General features: G+C 46.7%; 1 protein-coding gene across 5 annotated transcripts in view; it reads left to right on the top strand.

Annotated features, from left to right (window-relative positions):
• The window catches only part of LOC118358625 (low-density lipoprotein receptor-related protein 8-like), a 277,435-nt gene that overhangs the window by 238,693 nt on the left and 18,742 nt on the right, over window positions 1-20,000 (top strand). For all 5 annotated transcript variants that reach the window (XM_052480114.1, XM_052480113.1, XM_052480115.1 and 2 more), the window contains 3 exons: window positions 11,286-11,513; window positions 14,641-14,759; window positions 16,613-16,752. In XM_052480114.1, coding sequence (XP_052336074.1) covers window positions 11,286-11,513; window positions 14,641-14,759; window positions 16,613-16,752 — 487 coding nt within the window. The remainder of the gene's footprint in view (window positions 1-11,285; window positions 11,514-14,640; window positions 14,760-16,612; window positions 16,753-20,000) is intronic.

The following is a 20,000-nucleotide window of genomic DNA, read 5'->3' as shown; positions in this document are numbered from 1 at the left end:
CTGAAGTTTGTAATTTCCACTTATAATTGTTGTTTTCCCCTTACAAAAAAATTATCAACCCCAACAAAAATGTCCCCTATTTATAATCCAGATTTAGCTATTCACATTTCCTGTTGCTGCAGGATTTTTTTCCTGCTGTAGCAAACTTGCTCAAATTAAGATCCTACATCTGCAGGAGGAGGGCAGAAGTTGTTGAAGGTGTGTCAGGTTAAAGTGTCCCTGTCTGGGTATTACTGGCCAGTACAGTCCCTCCCCCACGGTGACAAGAGCCTATCAGAGGTTTTACTGGCCAGGATAGTCCCCCCTCATAGTGACAACAACCTATCAGAGGTATACTACATGACCAACAGTATGTGGACATCTGCTCGTCAAACATCTCATTCCTAAATCATGCTCATTAATATGGAGTTGGTATGCAGTTGGTCCCTCCTTTGCTGCTATAACAACCTCCACTCTTCTGGGAAGGCTTTCCACTAGGTGTTGGAACATTCAGCCACAAGAGCATTAGTGAGGTCGGGCACTGATGTTGTGCGATTAGGCCTGGCTCGCTGTCGTCTTTCCAATTCATCCCAAAGGTTTTCGATGGAGTTGAGGTCAGGGCTCATTGCAGGCCAGTCTAGTTCTTCCACACCGATCTCGACAAATCATTTCTGTATGGACTCCGCTTTGTGCACAGGGTAGGGCTGTCCCTGACCCCAAAAAATCTTGGTCGACCGAAAGTGGTCTGTTCTTTCGACCAATCGGTCGGTCAAAAATTTTAAACGTGTATTTTTAAACAATAATTCAGGCTGGGAAGTTGACTCCATCCCAGGCCGCCCTGTTAACGCAAATCACCAGACCGCTAATTTTGTAGGCTAACCCTATTTGTTGATGTAACGGGTACCAAACTAGTTATACATTTGGGCACTATGTTCATCTGGGAAGAAAGTTATCCACATTACAAAATACAAACATTTGGGACTGGCCAAATGACCAACAAGTAGCCTATCTGAACACTGAGTTTTCAAGGTATGCTATGGCTATGGGTGCACCCTCAAAAAGTCACTAGGAATATACCAATCATAGCACATACAAATGTACAAGGCTAGACACAAAACAATTAGCCTACACTTTTTAAAAAGAGACTGAGATATACAGAGTTAGCTTAAATGTTCAAATGATTACCTTTATATTCAAGCATCAAGCATGTCAAAAGTATCAAAAAAACAAACTTGAACATAAGCTTCAACAATGTAAGTAAGTATAATACAAAAGTTGAAAAAGCACTCCTCTACAAATAAAATGTAGGCTACAATGTTCCCTCACTGGTTTCCATTAAAGCAAACAGCACAAACATAAACACATCTAAACACTGAGTCAATGAAATTGATCATAACTGCAAGTATAATACAAATGTCCAAAAAACATGCCTCTGTAGAAAAGCTTTAACTCACAGCAAATGTTCTCTCACCCTTGTCAGCCTGTTAGTTAAGGAAGAGTCATAGCGTAGCTACTTCAGAGGAACCAGGAAGTAATTACCAGTAGGCGGCGCAGTAACTCACTGCTCTCTGCCATCTTGTCAATGATGTCATCTTTGTCAAGTTCCATAAGAATCTCCTTCTCTGTTGACATCGAAAGGAACGCTTCAAGGTTCGAGTGAGGGAGGTTCGAGTGAGGGAGGTTCTTAGGTGGTTCCTCACAAATTTCCGGGTAGAGAAAGTCCTCTCACAAGACACCTGAGAGATGGATAGGGTGAGGAGGTTGTACCGAGACGGGAGAAGATAGCAGCATATCGGGCAGTTTTTACATGTAGAACAACTTCTGCACTCTTTCATCAGGATCATCAAAGCCTTTCCCTGGTTCATCACTGGCGGCAGGGGGCCCTGGTGTTGTACTTCTCCAATGCTGACTGTTTCAGTCATTCCCACCGTTGTACAAGGCTGATCAGTTCAGCCTGCAATGCCTCAACAGTGCGATTAGTTCATCACATTCCAGTAAGCATTTGCTGAGCTCCTTCATCTTTGGGAGACCCGTTTCCCTGATCTAAGGACAATGCTTCAGATTCATGCAGGAGACATCTGCACACAGCATTGCATTTGCTGCATTATAACGGAGGTGAATACTTTCAACAACAGTGTCCAGTACCACATTGTAGATCTTGATTTTGTAATCCATGTCTGCATTAGCAATGGGCTCGTCTTCTACCAACTCACCTGGTTTTCTCTTCTTTTTGTTGTTGTTCTCTTCTCTGGGAGAGCAGTCTGAGCTTCGGGGTCACAGTCCTGCTGCTCCTCCAGAATGCCATTGGTCCACTCAACAAAGTTGTCTGCTGCCCTCTTCACACCGTCAAAGTCTCGGGCACACTTTCTCAGGTTATCCTCCGTTCCCGTCACCAAGTGCTGTTACGATATCCATGCCACTTGTTTGAAAGTATTTAGAGAGAGGGGACGTCTGCTCAAAAATGCTGAGAAAAACCCCAGCTGTGAGTATGGTTTCATACTTTGGGAGAGCATCCTTGTACCCTTTAGGAGATCATCCTTGTACCCTTTAGGAGAGCATCCTTGTACCCTTTAGGAGAGCATCCTTGTACCCTTTAGGAAAGCATCCTTGTACCCTTTAGGAGAGCATCCTTGTACCCTTTAGGAGAGCATCCTTGTACCCTTTAGGAGAGCATCCTTGTACCCTTGGGCCTTGCTTCGCATGCCAGGTTTTATGGTCACATCCTGCTCAATTCTTTCCATAGTGATGACCACATCCATGTAAAGTGCACGGTCAGGCTTTGCAAAACTTCCAAATACTTTCCTCAAGGCCTCGTCTTTGGCCCACCAGCGTGTTTCACCAATTACATCAAGCCGTCTGTGTCTCCTGTCCTCACTGGTTTCCCCCCCCACAGCTTCGTGCGCTTGTAGGTATCTCGAACGAACACTGCATTGTCATTCAGTAGTGAGAAAAGGGATTCACTTGCCACAACAACCCCAGTGGTGTCAGTTAGCACAAGGTTGAGGACATGTGAGTAACACCATATGTGTACTTGGTTAGCCAATGTGACCAATGCAGAGAAGCCCCTGTATTGTCCCTTATTAGCTGCTCCCGTCTGTTGCCTTACCAACACACTGTTTGATATCTATGGTCCACCTTCTCAAGAGTCTGTTTCACAAGGTCCACAAAGTACTGTCCTGTCGATAACTCACAGTCAATGACCGCAATGAGTCACTCGTGAGCAACGTCGGTGAACGTATCGCAGAACTACTGCACACGGGTCTTTTGGGTGTTAAATCCTGTGGTGTGTCCGTTTGTATTGAGGAGATCCCTGCTTTTCTCACTTCAAAAGCAATTGTCCGCTGAATCAACATTCTGATGACTTCAATTACTTTATTTGCTGTTGTTTTGGACGTCATGGTTACCAAGTTCCCTCGTCCTTTACTCCCCATCTGCTTCTTGCTCTTCTCAATGCAATCACTAACATGCTCGTGTAGGCAGACATCATATTTGCTGAGCAACAATATAAGCTCAAGAAACTTGCCATGATTGACGGCCGTGTATTCCAAGTTATATACAGCTTTGTGTCTGTGTCCTCTGTAGCCCACATTTACCAATAACTTTAAATACATCAATCAATTGCCTCCTCTTTCTGACCTGGTCTCATTGGACTGACATTTGCTTATCACTCAGAAGGGTGCGGATGTCTGCTTTGCTGGCTCTGAGGAAAAAGGCTTCTGCACTTTCTCTATGGGTCTTTCTTCTCTCGTGTTCCTGTACTCTCTGATGGGCATGTTTCCAGGCCTGCATGCCTCCTTTGACAAATGCACTATCACTGCCTGAAGGTTTTGCGAATGCAAGACATACTGAGCAGAACAAAGGAGGGAGTTACTTCATTGTATGTCAGCCATTTTCTGTTTGTGACATCTTTGGAGCGGACTACATTGGGAATGACTCTTTGAGGGGGTTGTTTTGGGAGGTACAGATTAAAAAAAGTCCAAATCATTGGACTGAGGACGTGCAAAATAATCAAATGGATTTTCAGTGCTCTGACTGTCCCTTTCTATGTACTGGGCTCTGAACCTCTCTCTCTCTCTCTCTCTCTCTCTCTCTCTCTCTCTCTCTCTCTCTCTCTCTTTCTCTTTCTCTTTCTCTTTCTCTCTTTCTCTTCTCTTTTCTCTCTCTTCTCTCTCTCTCTCTCTCTCTCTCTCTCTCTCTCTCTTTCTCTCTCTCTCTTTCTCTCTCTCTCTCTCTCTCTTCTCTCTCTTTCTCTCTTTCTCTCTTTCTCTCTTTTTCTCTCTCTCTTTCTCTCTCTCTTTCTCTCTCTCTCTCTCTCTCTCTCTCTCTCTTTCTCTCTCTCTTTCTCTCTCTCTCTCTCTTTCTCTCTCTCTCTCTCTTTCTCTCTCTCTCTCTCTCCCTCTCCTTTTTATTCTTTACCTCTCTGTTCCACCTTTCCTTTTCTGACCGTCCATTTCGCCGTGCGACTTGTCTAAAATGTTATCGGCAGAGAAGCAGGTAGACGGTTGCTATGTATTCTCCTCTCACTCCTGCTGTCTTTCGCAGTCTGCCATTACTCTCCTGAAGTTGCCGGTAATCGGCTACACGAGGAGTCGGCAACCTTTCTCATGTTGAATGCCAATTTATCTTACCATTTCTACCGATCTGCTCGCCAGTTATCGTTTTCATATGTACATTTAAGGTGAAACAGTTATAATAAAGTCTTCATATTTCAAAATGATTGTCATGTGGTTAATCAAAATTATATCTAAGTCTAAATGAAAATTATACAAATCTAAAAAGGAATTTCTATTGCCATTGCCACCTACCAAATATATCCTACAATAAGCCGAAAAATAGAAACCAACAAATAAAGCCAACAAATAGCAGCCTGCATCACATGTACATACTGTTTTGAGACTAGAGGTCGACCGATTATGATGTTTCGACTTCCGAAACCGATTATTGGAGGACCAAAAAAAGCCGATACCGATTAATCCGCCGATTTTTATACCTATTTTTGTAATAATGACAACTACAACAATACCGATTGAACACTTTTATTTTAACTTCATATAAATTTAGTCTCAAATAAAAAATGAAACATGTTCAATTTGGTTTAAATAATGCAAACCACAGCTAACGTTTCAGTTCCTTGCTCAGAACATGAGAACATATGAAAGCTGGTGGTTCCTTTTAACATGAGTCTTCAATATTCCCAGTTAAGAAGTTTTAGGTTGTAGTTATTATAGGAATAATAGGACTATTTCTCTCTATACCATTTGTATTTCAAATACCTTTGACTATTGGATGTTCTCATAGGCAATATAGTATTGCCAGGCTAATCTCGGGAGTTGATAGGCTTGAAGTCATAAACAGCACTGCACTTCAAGTATTGCAAAGAGCTGCTGGCAAACGCAGGAAAGTGCTGTTTGAATGAATGCTTACGAGCCTGCTGCTGCATACCACCGCTCAGTCAGACTGCTCTATCAAATATCAAATCATAGCCTTAATAATAATAACACACAGAAATACGAGCCTTAGGTCATTAATATGGTAAAATCCAGAAACTATAATTTCGAAAAAACAAAACGTTTATTCTTTCAGTGAAATAACGAACAGTTCCATATTTTATAGAACGGGTGGCAACCCTAAGTCTAAATTATTGCTGTTACATTGCACAACCTTCAATGTTATGTCAGAATTATGTACAATTCTGGCAAATTAATTACGGTCCTTGTTAGGAAGAAATGGTCTTCACACAGTTCGCAACGAGCCAGGCGGCCCAAACTGCTGCATTGTTAAATCATCCCCCGTTTTTCGAAGTAGGCTGTGATTTGATGATGTGTTAACAGGCAGATTATACGCTACGCAGGACAAGCTAGTTAAACTAGTCATATCATCAACCATGTGTAGTTAGCTAGTGATTCTGTTAAGATTGATTGTTTTTTATAAGATAAGTTTAATGCTAGCTAGCAACTCAGTCCAATGGCTCCTTGCTGCATTCACGTAACAGGTGGTCAGCCTGCCACGCAGTCTCCTCGTGGATTGCAATGTAATCGGCCATAATCGGCGATTACCGATTGTTATGAATCCTTGAAATCGGCCCTAATTAATCGGCTACAGCCGCTTTATTGAGACCCATTCACTGGACACTTTAATAAATAGATCACTAGTCACTTTAAACAATTCCACTTTAAATAATGCCACATTTAAATTGTTACATTACTCATATCACATGTATATACTGTATTTTATACCATCTATTGCGCCTTGCCTATGCCGCTCGGCCATCGCTCATCCATATACTTATATGTACATATTCTCATTCACCCCTTTAGATTTGTGTGTGTTAGGTAGTTGTTGGGAATCGTTAGATTACTCGTTAGATATTACTGCACTGTTGGAACTAGAAGCACACGCATTTCGTTACACTCGCATTAACATCTGCTAACCATGTGTATGTGACCATTAACATCTGCTAACCATGTGTATGTGACCAATAACATTTGATTTGATTTGAACATAGTCTGCAAACAATTTGTCCACTCAGACAATGAAAACCGGAAGACTGGAATAATAATGTTGAATGCATTCGAATAATTACCGTAACCAAAGTAACAAACATCATGGATTAGAAATGATCGGAATTAACGGCAAATGTACTACTGGTGGTATATGAAATGGGGAATAGATATTCACTCACAATCAAATGCAAACCATTCACCGAATGAAGTTATGAAACAATGAATGTGCACAAATTCCCGATAAACTTCATGATTTTAAATAACGTGACAGTTGAAATGAAGAACGCAATCTGCTGGATAAGAGCGTCTGCTAAATGACTTAAATGTAAATGTAAATATCTCCCAACTTATTGCACAAGTTGACTGGAGGTAATATTTTTAAAAGTAGCTACACATATTCAGATAGTTTTGACGGTATTGAAAAACCATTATGTGTATAATGGTATATTGTACACCACCCAAGTCTAGTGACAACAGCCTATCAGAGGAATTACTGGCCAGATGAGTCCCTCCTCATGGTGACAACAGCCTATCAGAGTTATTACTGGCCAGGAGAGTCCCTCCTCATGGTGACAACAGCCTATCAGAGTTATTACTGGCCAGGAGAGTCCCTCCTCATGGTGACAACAGCCTATCAGAGTTATTACTGGCCAGGAGAGTCCCTCCTCATGGTGACAACAGCCTATCAGAGTTATTACTGGCCAGATGAGTCCCTCCTCATGGTGACAACAGCCTATCAGAGTTATTACTGGCCAGACGAGTCCCTCCTCATGGTGACAACAGCCTATCAGAGTTATTACTGGCCAGGAGAGTCCCTCCTCATGGTGACAACAGCCTATCAGAGTTATTACTGGCCAGGAGAGTCCCTCCTCATGGTGACAACAGCCTATCAGAGTTATTACTGGCCAGACGAGTCCCTCCTCATGGTGACAACAGCCTATCAGAGTTATTACTGGCCAGGAGAGTCCCTCCTCATGGTGACAACAGCCTATCAGAGTTATTACTGGCCAGACGAGTCCCTCCTCATGGTGACAACAGCCTATCAGAGTTATTACTGGCCAGGAGAGTCCCTCCTCATGGTGACAACAGCCTATCAGAGTTATTACTGGCCAGGAGAGTCCCTCCTCATGGTGACAACAGCCTATCAGAGTTATTACTGGCCAGGAGAGTCCCTCCTCATGGTGACAACAGCCTATCAGAGTTATTACTGGCCAGATGAGTCCCTCCTCATGGTGACAACAGCCTATCAGAGTTATTACTGGCCAGGAGAGTCCCTCCTCATGGTGACAACAGCCTATCAGAGTTATTACTGGCCAGGAGAGTCCCTCCTCATGGTGACAACAGCCTATCAGAGTTATTACTGGCCAGGAGAGTCCCTCCTCATGGTGACAACAGCCTATCAGAGTTATTACTGGCCAGGAGAGTCCCTCCTCATGGTGACAACAGCCTATCAGAGTTATTACTGGCCAGGAGAGTCCCTCCTCATGGTGACAACAGCCTATCAGAGTTATTACTGGCCAGACGAGTCCCTCCTCATGGTGACAACAGCCTATCAGAGTTATTACTGGCCAGGAGAGTCCCTCCTCATGGTGACAACAGCCTATCAGAGTTATTACTGGCCAGGAGAGTCCCTCCTCATGGTGACAACAGCCTATCAGAGTTATTACTGGCCAGGAGAGTCCCTCCTCATGGTGACAACAGCCTATCAGAGTTATTACTGGCCAGGAGAGTCCCTCCTCATGGTGACAACAGCCTATCAGAGTTATTACTGGCCAGGAGAGTCCCTCCTCATGGTGACAACAGCCTATCAGAGTTATTACTGGCCAGACGAGTCCCTCCTCATGGTGACAACAGCCTATCAGGGGCATAACTGCCATGTTGACAACAGCCTATCAGGGGCATAACTGCCATGTTGACAACAGCCTATCAGGGAATAACTGGCCAGTCCCTCCTCATGGTGACAACAGCCTATCAGGGGAATAACTGCCATGGTGACAACAGCCTATCACTGGGGCATAACAGCCATGTTGACAACAGCCATCAGGGCATAACTGCCATGGTGACAACAGCCTATCAGGAGCATAACTGCCATGTTGACAACCCTCCTCATGGTGATAACAGCCATGTTGACAACATTACTGGCCAGGGGCATCCCTCCTCATGTTGACAACAGCCTATCAGAGTTATAACTGCCATGTTGACAACAGCCTATCATGGGATAACAGCCTATGGTGACAACAGCCTATATTACTGGCCAGAGGTCCCTCCTGCCATGGTGACAACAGCCTATCAGAGCATAACTGCCATGTTGAGAGTCCCTCCTCATGGTGACAACAGCCAGAGTTGACAACAGCCTATCAGAGCAGTCCCTGCCATGTTGACAACAGCCTATCAGAGTTATTACTGGCCATAAGTCCCTCCTCATGTTGACAACAGCCTATCAGAGTTATTACTGGCCAGGAGAGTCCCTCCTCATGTTGACAACAGCCTATCAGAGTTATAACTGGCCAGAGTCCCTCCTCATGGTGACAACAGCCTATCAGAGTTATTACTGGCCATGTTGACAACAGCCTCCTCATGGTGACAACAGCCATCAGAGTTGATTACATGACAACAGCCTATCAGAGGGCAGTAACTCCCATGTTGACAACAGCCTATCAGGGGCATAAGTCCCTGCCATGGTGACAACAGCCTATCAGGGTTATAACTGCCATGTTGACAGTCCCCAACCTGGGGCATAACTGCCATGTTGACAACAGCCTATCAGAGGGCATAAGTCCCTCCCATGTTGACAACAGCATGGTGACAACAGCCTATCAGGGGCATAACTGCCATGTTGACAACAGCCTATCAGGGGCATAACTGCCATGTTGACAACAGCCTATCAGGGGCATAACTGCCATGTTGACAACAGCCTATCAGGGCATAACTGCCATGTTGACAACAGCCTATCAGAGCATAACTGCCATGTTGACAACAGCCTATCAGGGGCATAACTGCCATGTTGACAACATCCTATCAGGGGCATAACTGCCATGTTGACAACAGCCTATCAGGGCATAACTGCCATGTTGACAACATCCTATCAGGGGCATAACTGCCATGTTGACAACAGCCTATCAGGGGCATAACTGCCATGTTGACAACAGCCTATCAGGGGCATAACTGCCATGTTGACAACAGCCTATCAGGGGGCATAACTGCCATGTTGACAACAGCCTATCAGGGGCATAACTGCCATGTTGACAACAGCCTATCAGGGGCATAACTGCCATGTTGACAACAGCCTATCAGGGGCATAACTGCCATGTTGACAACAGCCTATCAGGGGCATAACTGCCATGTTGACAACAGCCTATCAGGGGCATAACTGCCATGTTGACAACATCCTATCAGGGGCATAACTGCCATGTTGACAACATCCTATCAGGGGCATAACTGCCATGGTGACAACAGCCTATCAGGGGCATAACTGCCATGTTGACAACAGCCTATCAGGGGCATAACTGCCATGTTGACAACAGCCTATCAGGGGCATAACTGCCATGTTGACAACAGCCTATCAGGGGCATAACTGCCATGTTGACAACAGCCTATCAGGGGCATAACTGCCATGGTGACAACAGCCTATCAGGGGCATAACTGCCATGTTGACAACAGCCTATCAGGGCATAACTGCCATGTTGACAACAGCCTATCAGGGGCATAACTGCCATGTTGACAACAGCCTATCAGGGGCATAACTGCCATGTTGACAACAGCCTATCAGGGGCATAACTGCCATGTTGACAACAGCCTATCAGGGGCATAACTGCCATGTTGACAACAGCCTATCAGGGGCATAACTGCCATGTTGACAACAGCCTATCAGGGGCATAACTGCCATGTTGACAACAGCCTATCAGGGGCATAACTGCCATGTTGACAACAGCCTATCAGGGGGCATAACTGCCATGTTGACAACAGCCTATCAGGAGCATAACTGCCATGTTGACAACAGCCTATCAGGGGCATAACTGCCATGTTGACAACAGCCTATCAGGGGCATAACTGCCATGTTGACAACAGCCTATCAGGGGCATAACTGCCATGTTGACAACAGCCTATCAGGGGCATAACTGCCATGTTGACAACATCCTATCAGGGGCATAACTGCCATGTTGACAACAGCCTATCAGGGGCATAACTGCCATGTTGACAACATCCTATCAGGGGCATAACTGCCATGTTGACAACAGCCTATCAGGGGCATAACTGCCATGTTGACAACAGCCTATCAGGGGCATAACTGCCATGTTGACAACAGCCTACCAGGGGCATAACTGCCATGTTGACAACAGCCTATCAGGGGCATAACTGCCATGTTGACAACAGCCTATCAGGGGCATAACTGCCATGTTGACAACAGCCTATCAGGGGGCATAACTGCCATGTTGACAACAGCCTATCAGGGGCATAACTGCCATGTTGACAACAGCCTATCAGGGGCATAACTGCCATGTTGACAACAGCCTATCAGGGGCATAACTGCCATGTTGACAACAGCCTATCAGATGGATGGTTAGCTTTTTTACTCAGTTAAGCTCTTGTATCAGACTTTTGGTTTTGTTCAATTTAATGTATCAGATACATTGTTTTTGTATTACAGAGTGGTTTGATATTGACCCTGACACCTGGAAGGGTCAGAAGTGAATTGTGTGTGTTCTCTCCCTCTTTCTAAATGTCTTAATATACTATCCATGTGTCTTTATAAGTATGTGTTATAGTAACGCCATGAAAACCTCTTCTTCTCTGTCTCCCCAGTGCATACATTAACAAGGCCAGTGATTTGTCGGAGCAGGTGACTCTGATCGAGACAGCTCTAACCTCTCCAGAGGGCTTGGCAGTAGACTGGGTTCACAAGAACATCTACTGGACCGACTCCGGAGACAAGACCATCTCTGTCGCCACTGGAGACGGCAAGAAGAGGAGGATCCTGATCGCCACGGAGCTGAGCGAACCGCGTGCTATCGCTGTGGACCCCCGACAAGGGTAAGAGGTTGGAAGGAGAAGGGAGGGGGCTTGGGAGAGAAGTAAGGTGGGGGTAGAGTTGGATTTATTGTTGAGATGATGGGTGATGGAGGGAATGAGGGAGGCAGGGAGAAGTACAAAGAGAGAGACCGATTGGGAGAGAAGTAAGAAAAGGTTGAGTGTCCATGAGGCTTTATATTTCTTTCATTATGTGTTGCCCATCTGGTCAGAGCACCGGAACAGGTGGCCATCTGCTCTTTCCTCTCAGCTTATCGCCTTGTTTGTGACCTCCCTCCCTCTCTCCCTTCCTGCCTTCCTCCCTTTCCCCTCCCGTCCATTTCCCTCCCTCACGTTCTGTCAGATGTAGCTGTAGGCATCAGTAGCTGCAAGCTAGCACCTCAGTCTGCAGCGTCACAGCTCTCTCACCACTTAAGCTCCTCTCATCTCCGATCTCCCTGGCTCCGCCTGACGACTCTATTCCCTTAGGCCTTCTTTGCACAACATTACTGAGCTAGACGAGCATGTAACACATGCAAATGAGCCCAATCCAGGTTTGGTTCCCTACTACAGGGAGAAAAGAGAATGTTTGCTAACTGTCCCTAAGGCTGTGGCGTTCATAAAACTTTATCAGCCAGTGATTGTCATGCAAATAACTGCCTGACTCACGGCAATTGACCGTTAATTAACGTAAACATATTAAACATCTCATGGCTTCGACACATAAAGCCTAAAAGCCAATGACTCCATGTAATATAGCCATCACAATAAATCCATTATTTATTTTAGGCAGGTCTAAAGACACATGATATGAAGAAAATGTAGCCTATTACAGAAGAAACGAAGAACATTTTCTGAGTTGTCCTTATGTTAGGCCCTGATCTTGCTGGCTTTGGCTTATAATACCTGTGGCATTATTTTGTATTATTTTATAGTAAGAAGAATACAATTGAACACAGCTGAATAAAATAGAAAGGATTTTCCCCCCAAACGATTTCCCGAGGGAGTGCGCACATGCCGCTATTTTATGTTGAGCTCTTAGTTTACAATTATTTATGCAACTTTAGTTGTGATACAAATGTTGGGTTATATGTAAATATTAGGCAATGCAAATAGTCTGGGTAGCCATTTGACTAGATGTTCAGGAGTTTTATTGCTTGGGGGAAGAAGCTGTTTAGAAGCCTCTTGGACCTTGGCGCTCTGTTGCCGTGTGGTAGCAGAGAGAACAGACTATGACTAGGGTGGCTGGAGTCTTTGACCATTTTTAGGGCCTTCCTCTGACACCGCCTGGTATAGAGGTCCTGGATGGCAGGAAGCCCTGGCCCTAGTGATGTACTGGGCCGTTTGCACTACCCTCTGTAGTGCCTTGCGGTCAGAGGCTGAGCAGTTGCCATACCAGGCAGTGATGCAACCAGTCAGCATGCTCTCGATGGTGCAGCTGTATAACCTTTTGAGGATCTGGGGACCCATACCAAATCTTTTCAGTCTCCTGAGGGGGAATAGGTTTTGTTGTGCCCTCTTCATGACTGTGGACACCAAGGAACTTGAAGCTCTCAACCTGCTCCACTGTAGCCCTGTCGGTGAGAATGGGGGCGTGCTCAGTCCTCTTTTTCCCGTAGTCCACAATCACCTCCTTTGTCTTGATCACGTTCAGGGAGAGGTTGACAAAGTTAAATGGGGTGTTTAGATTTTTTTGCAAATGTATAGATAAAAAACTACCTTAATATTACATTGACATAAGTATTCAGACCCTTTACTCAGTACTTTGTTGAAGCACCTTTGGCAGCGATTACAGCCTTGAGTCTTCTTGGGTATGACGCTACAAGCTTGGCACACCTGTATTTGGGGAGTTTCTCCTATTCTTCTCTTCAGATCCTCTCAAGCTCTGTCAGGTTGGATGAGGAGCGTTGCTGCACAGTCTTTTCAGGTCTTTCCAGAGAATATCACTATACTTTGCTCTGTCCATCTTTCCCTCGATCCTGACAAGTTTCCCAGTCTCTACCACTGAAAACATCCCCACATCTTTCCTCCAGGCATTCAGGCCAAAGAGTTCAATCTTGGTTTCATCAGACCAGAAAATCTTGCTTCTCATGGTCTGAGAGTCTTTAGGTGCCTTTTGCCAAATTCCAGGCTGTCATGTGCCATTTACTGAGGAGTGGATTCCGTCTGGCCACTCAACCATAAAGGCCTGATTGGTGGAGTGCTGCAGAGATGCTTGTCCTTCTGGAAGGTTCTCCCATCTCCACAGAGGAACTCTGGAGCTCTGTCAGAGTGACCCTTCCAGGCCCTTCTTCCCTGATTGCTCAGTTTGGCCGGGAGGCCAGCTCTATCATTTAATAATGATGGAGGCCATTTGTGTTCTTGGGAACCTTGAATGCTGCAGAAATGTTTTGGTACCCTTCCCCAGATCTGTGCCTCGACACAATCCTGTCTCGTAGCTCTGCAAACAATTCCTCCAACTTCAATCCTTGTTTTTTGCTCTGACATGGACTGTCAACTGTGGGACCTTATATAGACAGGTTTGTGCTTTTCCAAATCATGTCCAGTCAATTTAATTGACCACAGATGAACTCTAATCAAGTTGTAGCAACATCTCAAGGATGGTCAATGGAAACAGGATGCACCCGAGCTCAATTTCGAGTGTCATAGCAAAGGGTCTGAATACTTATGTAAATACGGTATTTCTAAAAACCTGTTATCACTTTGTCGTTATGAGGTATTGTGTGTAGATTGATGAGGAGCAATGTTTATTGAATCTATTTTCGCCAAACTTGGAACTCACGCGCTGCCTTTGCCAGGTCGGCTCCACCGGTTGTACAGCGGATTAATGTGGCTAATTTTAAGAACTACGCAATAAATATAGCAGCATGAGAAAGCATGCGACTGCTGGTGTGGCCGTAATACGATCACCGTAACAGGTCGTAACTGTCCCCTCTGGTCTGTGTATCACTATTTCTATCGTGGAAGTACAACATGAAGAGAGAGGTGCCGTCTGGGTAATATGCGCCCAGTTTGACTTTGTCTTAGGGATAGAGGTGGGATGTGAAGTGTCTCCCGCTCTCCTGCTCTCCTCTCTCTGCGAAGCTAACCTCCGGAATGATTCTTGGCACTGTCGTCGCGCTCTCTAACCCCTGTCTCTCTCCTCCCCTAGGTTTATGTACTGGTCTGACTGGGGGACCCAGGCTAAGATAGAGAAGGCTGGCATGAACGGAGTGGACCGCCAGGTACTAGTGTCAGAGAGGATTGAATGGCCCAACGGCATCACTCTGGGTAAGACTGGCACCGCAGGGAGGGAGGGAGCGCTACATGAGGAGAACTGATACAGAGACAAATGGGAGGGAAGTGAAGACGAGGAGAGAGAGAGAGAGAGAGAGAGAGAGAGAGAGAGAGAGAGAGAGGTAGGTCAGATAGAGGGAGGTCAGAGAGAGGGAGGTCAGAGAGAGAGAGAGAGAGAGAGAGAGAGAGAGAGAGAGAGAGAGAGAGAGAGAGAGAGAGAGAGAGAGGGAGGAGAGAGAGAGAGAGAGAGAGGGGAGAGAGAGAGAGAGGTCAGAGAGGGAGGTCAGAGAGAGAGAGGAGGGGAGAGAGAGAGGGAGGTCAGAGAGAGAGAGAGAGAGAGAGAGGGAGGTCAGAGAGAGAGAGGTCAGAGAGAGAGGGAGGTCAGAGAGAGAGAGAGAGGAAGGTCAGAGAGAGAGAGAGAGAGGTCAGAGAGAGAGCGAGAGAGAGAGGTCAGAGAGAGAGAGAGGGAGGTCAGATAGAGAGAGAGAGGAAGGTCAGAGAGAGAGAGAGAGGTCAGAGAGAGAGAGAGAGAGAGAGAGAGAGGTCAGAGATAGAGAGAGAGGGAGAGGGAGGTCAGAGAGAGAGAGAGAGGGAGGTCAGAGATAGAGAGAGAGAGAGGGAGAGGGAGGTCAGAGAGAGAGAGAGGGAGAGGGAGAGAGAGGGAGGTGAGTAGCGATAATAGAAGAAAGATGAAGAGCAAAAGTTGATATAAGATGAAGAATCGTGATGAATAAGGAAGTGTTCACAAAAGAAGCCCCCCCTCTCTCTATCTCTCTCTCATTTGACACGTAGTTGTGAGTCACTCAGTCAGCGTGTCTCTGTCATCAATCAGTGTGTAGTTTGTTCATTCAACAGACTGTGAAAGAAGTGTCCAAAGCTTTGCCATCAATACCCCAATCATCCTCCCTTCCATCTCTCAGCGTGACAATTTTACTCCTCTCCTCTCCCTGCTCACCACTAAGGATGAGACGTAAAATGACAGAGCAGAGAGAGAGAGAGAGAGAGGTGGAATTGAGGTGTCGCTAGTCTGGGCTACATCTGTATGAAAACAAATTATGTTGAGGGTTAGAGGAGCGAGAGTAAAAGAGAGAATAGCTCTGGCTGGCTAATTTGGTTTCTTGGAAGGGGAAAAAAGGGGGATTCTTTTGCCTTTGTGATCTATTTCACAGCCAGCAGGCAGACAGAGTAGATAAGAATGGTTTATTGTGTGAGTGGAGAGAGGTGAGGTTGTGAATTAATTGAGCACCACTGTTACCTGACTCACCCCCCTACAGCTGTGTTATTACGTACACATTTACTTTGCTGACCTGCTTATTTGATTCCATAGCAACCTGCCTACTACACACCTACACACAACCAGTTGTAATAGATATTACCATTCGGTAAGGTGAAGGTAAGTGCCAAGCTCAGGGGCATTTTGGCAGTATTCCCCACCTGGGGATTGAACCAGCTACCTTCTGATCACTATCACTGTTGGAGGGCCTTCACTAACTGGAGGGCCTTGCTGTCAAAGATGATTGATATTCTATTGGACCAGAACTCCATCAAGCTCTCCGTCTAGACCTTTTCTCGTTAACTTCCGAAGGAGTGTTGTACAGTACATTAACCTGACCTCCCACTCGTTCTCTTTTTTCTCTCTCACCCTTTCTCCCTCCCTGTCTTCCTCTCCCTCACCCCCCTCCTTGTCTTCCTCTCCCCCCCTCCTTGTCTCTCCCTCACCCCCCTCCCTGTCTTCCCTCTCCCCAACCCCCCTCCCCCTCCCTCTCCCCCCCTCACCCCCTCCCTGTCTCCCTCACCCTCACCCCCCCCTCCCTGTCTTCCTCACCCTCTCCCCAACCCTCTCTCAGACCTATCTAACAGGCGTCTCTACTGGGTGGACTCTAAGCTGCACCTGCTCTCCAGCATTGACCTAAACGGTGACAACCGCAAAGTGCTGCTGAGCTCCCAGAACCACCTGGGGCACCCCTTCGCACTCACTGTCTTCGAGGTAGAGAGGGGAGCGGTGTGTGGGGGGGTACTGTGATATACTATCGGTAGTCTCTTTCAACAGCTGCTGTGTCGTCATCACAGGAAGATCCCTGCTACTGTATGAGCCGGATGAGTGGCGTACAGGATCGATGGAGGTGATAATGAACAGGGAGTGAGGAGGGAGATGGCCAATAAGGAGTAATAATGGAGATTGGAGAGTCGGGGGGATTGGATGAGATTACAGAGGGCTGGCTGCTCTAAGGGCTACCAGTAGATCACTGATAATGTGGTACTGGTGGAGGGTGTACACAGAGGGGGACACTGCTCTAAGGGCTACCAGTAGATCACTGATAATGTGGTACTGGTGGAGGGGCACACAGAGGGTACCAGTAGATCACTGATAATGTGGTACTGGTGGAGGGTGTACACAGAGGGGGACACTGCTCTAAGGGCTACCAGTAGATCACTGATAATGTGGTACTGGTGGAGGGGAACACAGAGGGGGACACTGCTCTAAGGGTACCAGTAGATCACTGATAATGTGGTACTGGTGGAGGGTGCACACAGAGGGGGACACTGCTCTAAGGGCTACCAGTAGATCACTGATAATGTGGTACTGGTGGAGGGGCACACAGAGGGTACCAGTAGATCACTGATAATGTGGTACTGGTGGAGGGTGTACACAGAGGGGGACACTGCTCTAAGGGCTACCAGTAGATCACTGATAATGTGGTACTGGTGGAGGGGCACACAGAGGGGGACACTGTTCTAAGGGCTACCAGTAGATCACTGATAATGTGGTACTGGTGGAGGGGCACACAGAGGGGGACACTGCTCTAAGGACTACCAGTAGATCACTGATAATGTGGTACTGGTGGAGGGGCACACAGAGGGGGACACTGTTCTAAGGGCTACCAGTAGATCACTGATAATGTGGTACTGGTGGAGGGGCACACAGAGGGTACCAGTAGATCACTGATAATGTGGTACTGGTGGAGGGGCACACAGAGGGGGACACTGCTCTAAGGGCTACCAGTAGATCACTGATAATGTGGTACTGGTGGAGGGGCACACAGAGGGGGACACTGCTCTAAGGGCTACCAGTAGATCACTGATAATGTGGTACTGGTGGAGGGGAACACAGAGGGGGACACTGCTCTAAGGGCTACCAGTAGATCACTGATAATGTGGTACTGGTGGAGGGTGTACACAGAGGGGGACACTGCTCTAAGGGCTACCAGTAGATCACTGATAATGTGGTACTGGTGGAGGGTGTACACAGAGGGGGACACTGCTCTAAGGGCTACCAGTAGATCACTGATAATGTGGTACTGGTGGAGGGGCACACAGAGGGGGACACTCTTCTTTCAGAGGGAAATCGATCATGACCAGAGTGTGTGTGTATGTGTGCGTGCGTGTGACACAGAGGGGGACACTGCTCTTTGTGTACCAGTAGATTTGATGTGTGCGTGCGTGCGTGTGTTTGTGCGTGTGTGTTTGTGTGTGTTTGTGTGTGTTTGTGTGTGCGTGCGTGCGTGTGTTTGTGCGTAGATGTGTTTGTGTGTGTTTGTGTGTGTTTGTGTGTGCGTGCGTGCGTGTGTTTGACCAGCGTGTGTGTGTATGTGTGCGTGCGTGTGATTCGGGATCCTACGTGTATTTGTGTGTGTTTGTGTGTGCGTGCGTGCGTGTGTTTGTGCGTGTGTGTTAGAGAGACCAGTCTCTTTGTGGCAGCAGCGGTTAGAACACACAGACTCTGGATTCATATCCTCCAGCATTGTGTTCTGCAGTAACCAGCACCCAGGAAGAAGGAGAGAAAAAAAAAAAAAATGAAAAGGCCTCTACAGTTCCAGCAGTTCAAGCCTCTGGTCCTCAGTACTGCAGGGCCCTAGAGGATGGATGGGTAGAGGGGTCATACATCACAGCCTAGTCCGCCGACAGGGAAGGACTCTCCACACCACCTCGACTCTCCTCCCAGAGGCCTGTGGCCGGGTGTTGTAAACAGGAACATGTTTTTCCTCCCCATCTTTGTTTTACTGTTGTCTGAGCAGGATAGGATGGGGTGAGAGGGACTGAGATGGGAGCTGACTGTGTAGATGGGCTGCGACGGACTGAGAGGGCAGAGCAGACAGACTGACAATCAGAGTAGAGTGAGGGACTGACAGGTTTGTGCAGCGGTGGGACTGACAGATGAGTGCAATGCCCTTTCTAATCTGCCATTGTGGGTGAGTGAGTGTACTCCAGTTCTAGACAGCTTACCTGAAAGAACTCTCCAGGCTCTTACTGAACTTTCATCTACAGTAGCTGACACCCTGCCCAGTTGATATCGGCCCTTCCGTACAGCTTGTCGAGACCCTAAGGAATAATATGAGGTAATGCGAGGAAAGGTGCGAGTAGAACTGAGCTGATCCAGAACCAGTGTTAAGTGTAGTAGTGTCAGGGCCGGTAGTGTTAAGGTCTGGGAGATGACTGATCTTAGATCAGTGTTAAAGGCCTGGGAGGTGGTTGTCTCATGGCAGGTAGTGGCTCGGGGATAAAGCCTTCAGACATGAGAGTCACCTTGATCTCACTGTTAAGCCCAGATGCAGCATCTTTGCCCTATGAAGTTTTAAACAAAAAGAGGGAGAGAAGAAGAGGGGACGAAGGTTTATCATCCTGAGGATATTTCTCCTATATCATTCGGGCACTCCTGTCATGGTTTAAAAATAAAAAGGTTATCTGAATTGAATCATCCCGGAGAGAGAGAGAGAGAGAGAGAGAGAGAGAGAGAGAGAGAGAGAGAGAGACCTCCTGCTGCCAGCTGACCTTTAGAAACACAAGGCTTTGTAAACAAACCTATTTCTGCACCTCACCGTAATTGAGACCGAGGGACTAAGCCTGAGCACATGCCAGAGTAAGTTAGCCCCTTTACTCCACATCTCTCAATGTCGATCTCTCTCTCTACCTCTTATCCCTCTCCCTCTGTTTCTCACTCTCTCACAAACTCTCTCTCCTCTTCTGCCTCTCTCTCTTTCTCACTCTCTCACAAACTCTCTCTCCTCTTCTGCCTCTCTCTCTCTCTCGTTTCATGTGCGCTCGTGGTTGCAGATGAATCCGGGGTTGCCGTAGCAACCGTGGAACCATCACCTCAGCCTCCGCTCCTGCTGCTATGGTATCACTGGAGAGGCTGATAAGGAGGCATTAGATGAGAAGGAGAGAGAGAGAGAGAGAGTAGGGAGAGAGAGAGGGGGGGTGGGCTGAGGAAGGGAGGGAGAGAGAGAGAAAAGGACA

The sequence above is a fragment of the Oncorhynchus keta genome, chromosome 26 (genome assembly GCF_023373465.1).
Source record: "Oncorhynchus keta strain PuntledgeMale-10-30-2019 chromosome 26, Oket_V2, whole genome shotgun sequence".
Taxonomy (NCBI): Eukaryota; Metazoa; Chordata; class Actinopteri; order Salmoniformes; family Salmonidae; genus Oncorhynchus; species Oncorhynchus keta.
This window is presented reverse-complemented; position numbering and strand designations above follow the sequence as displayed.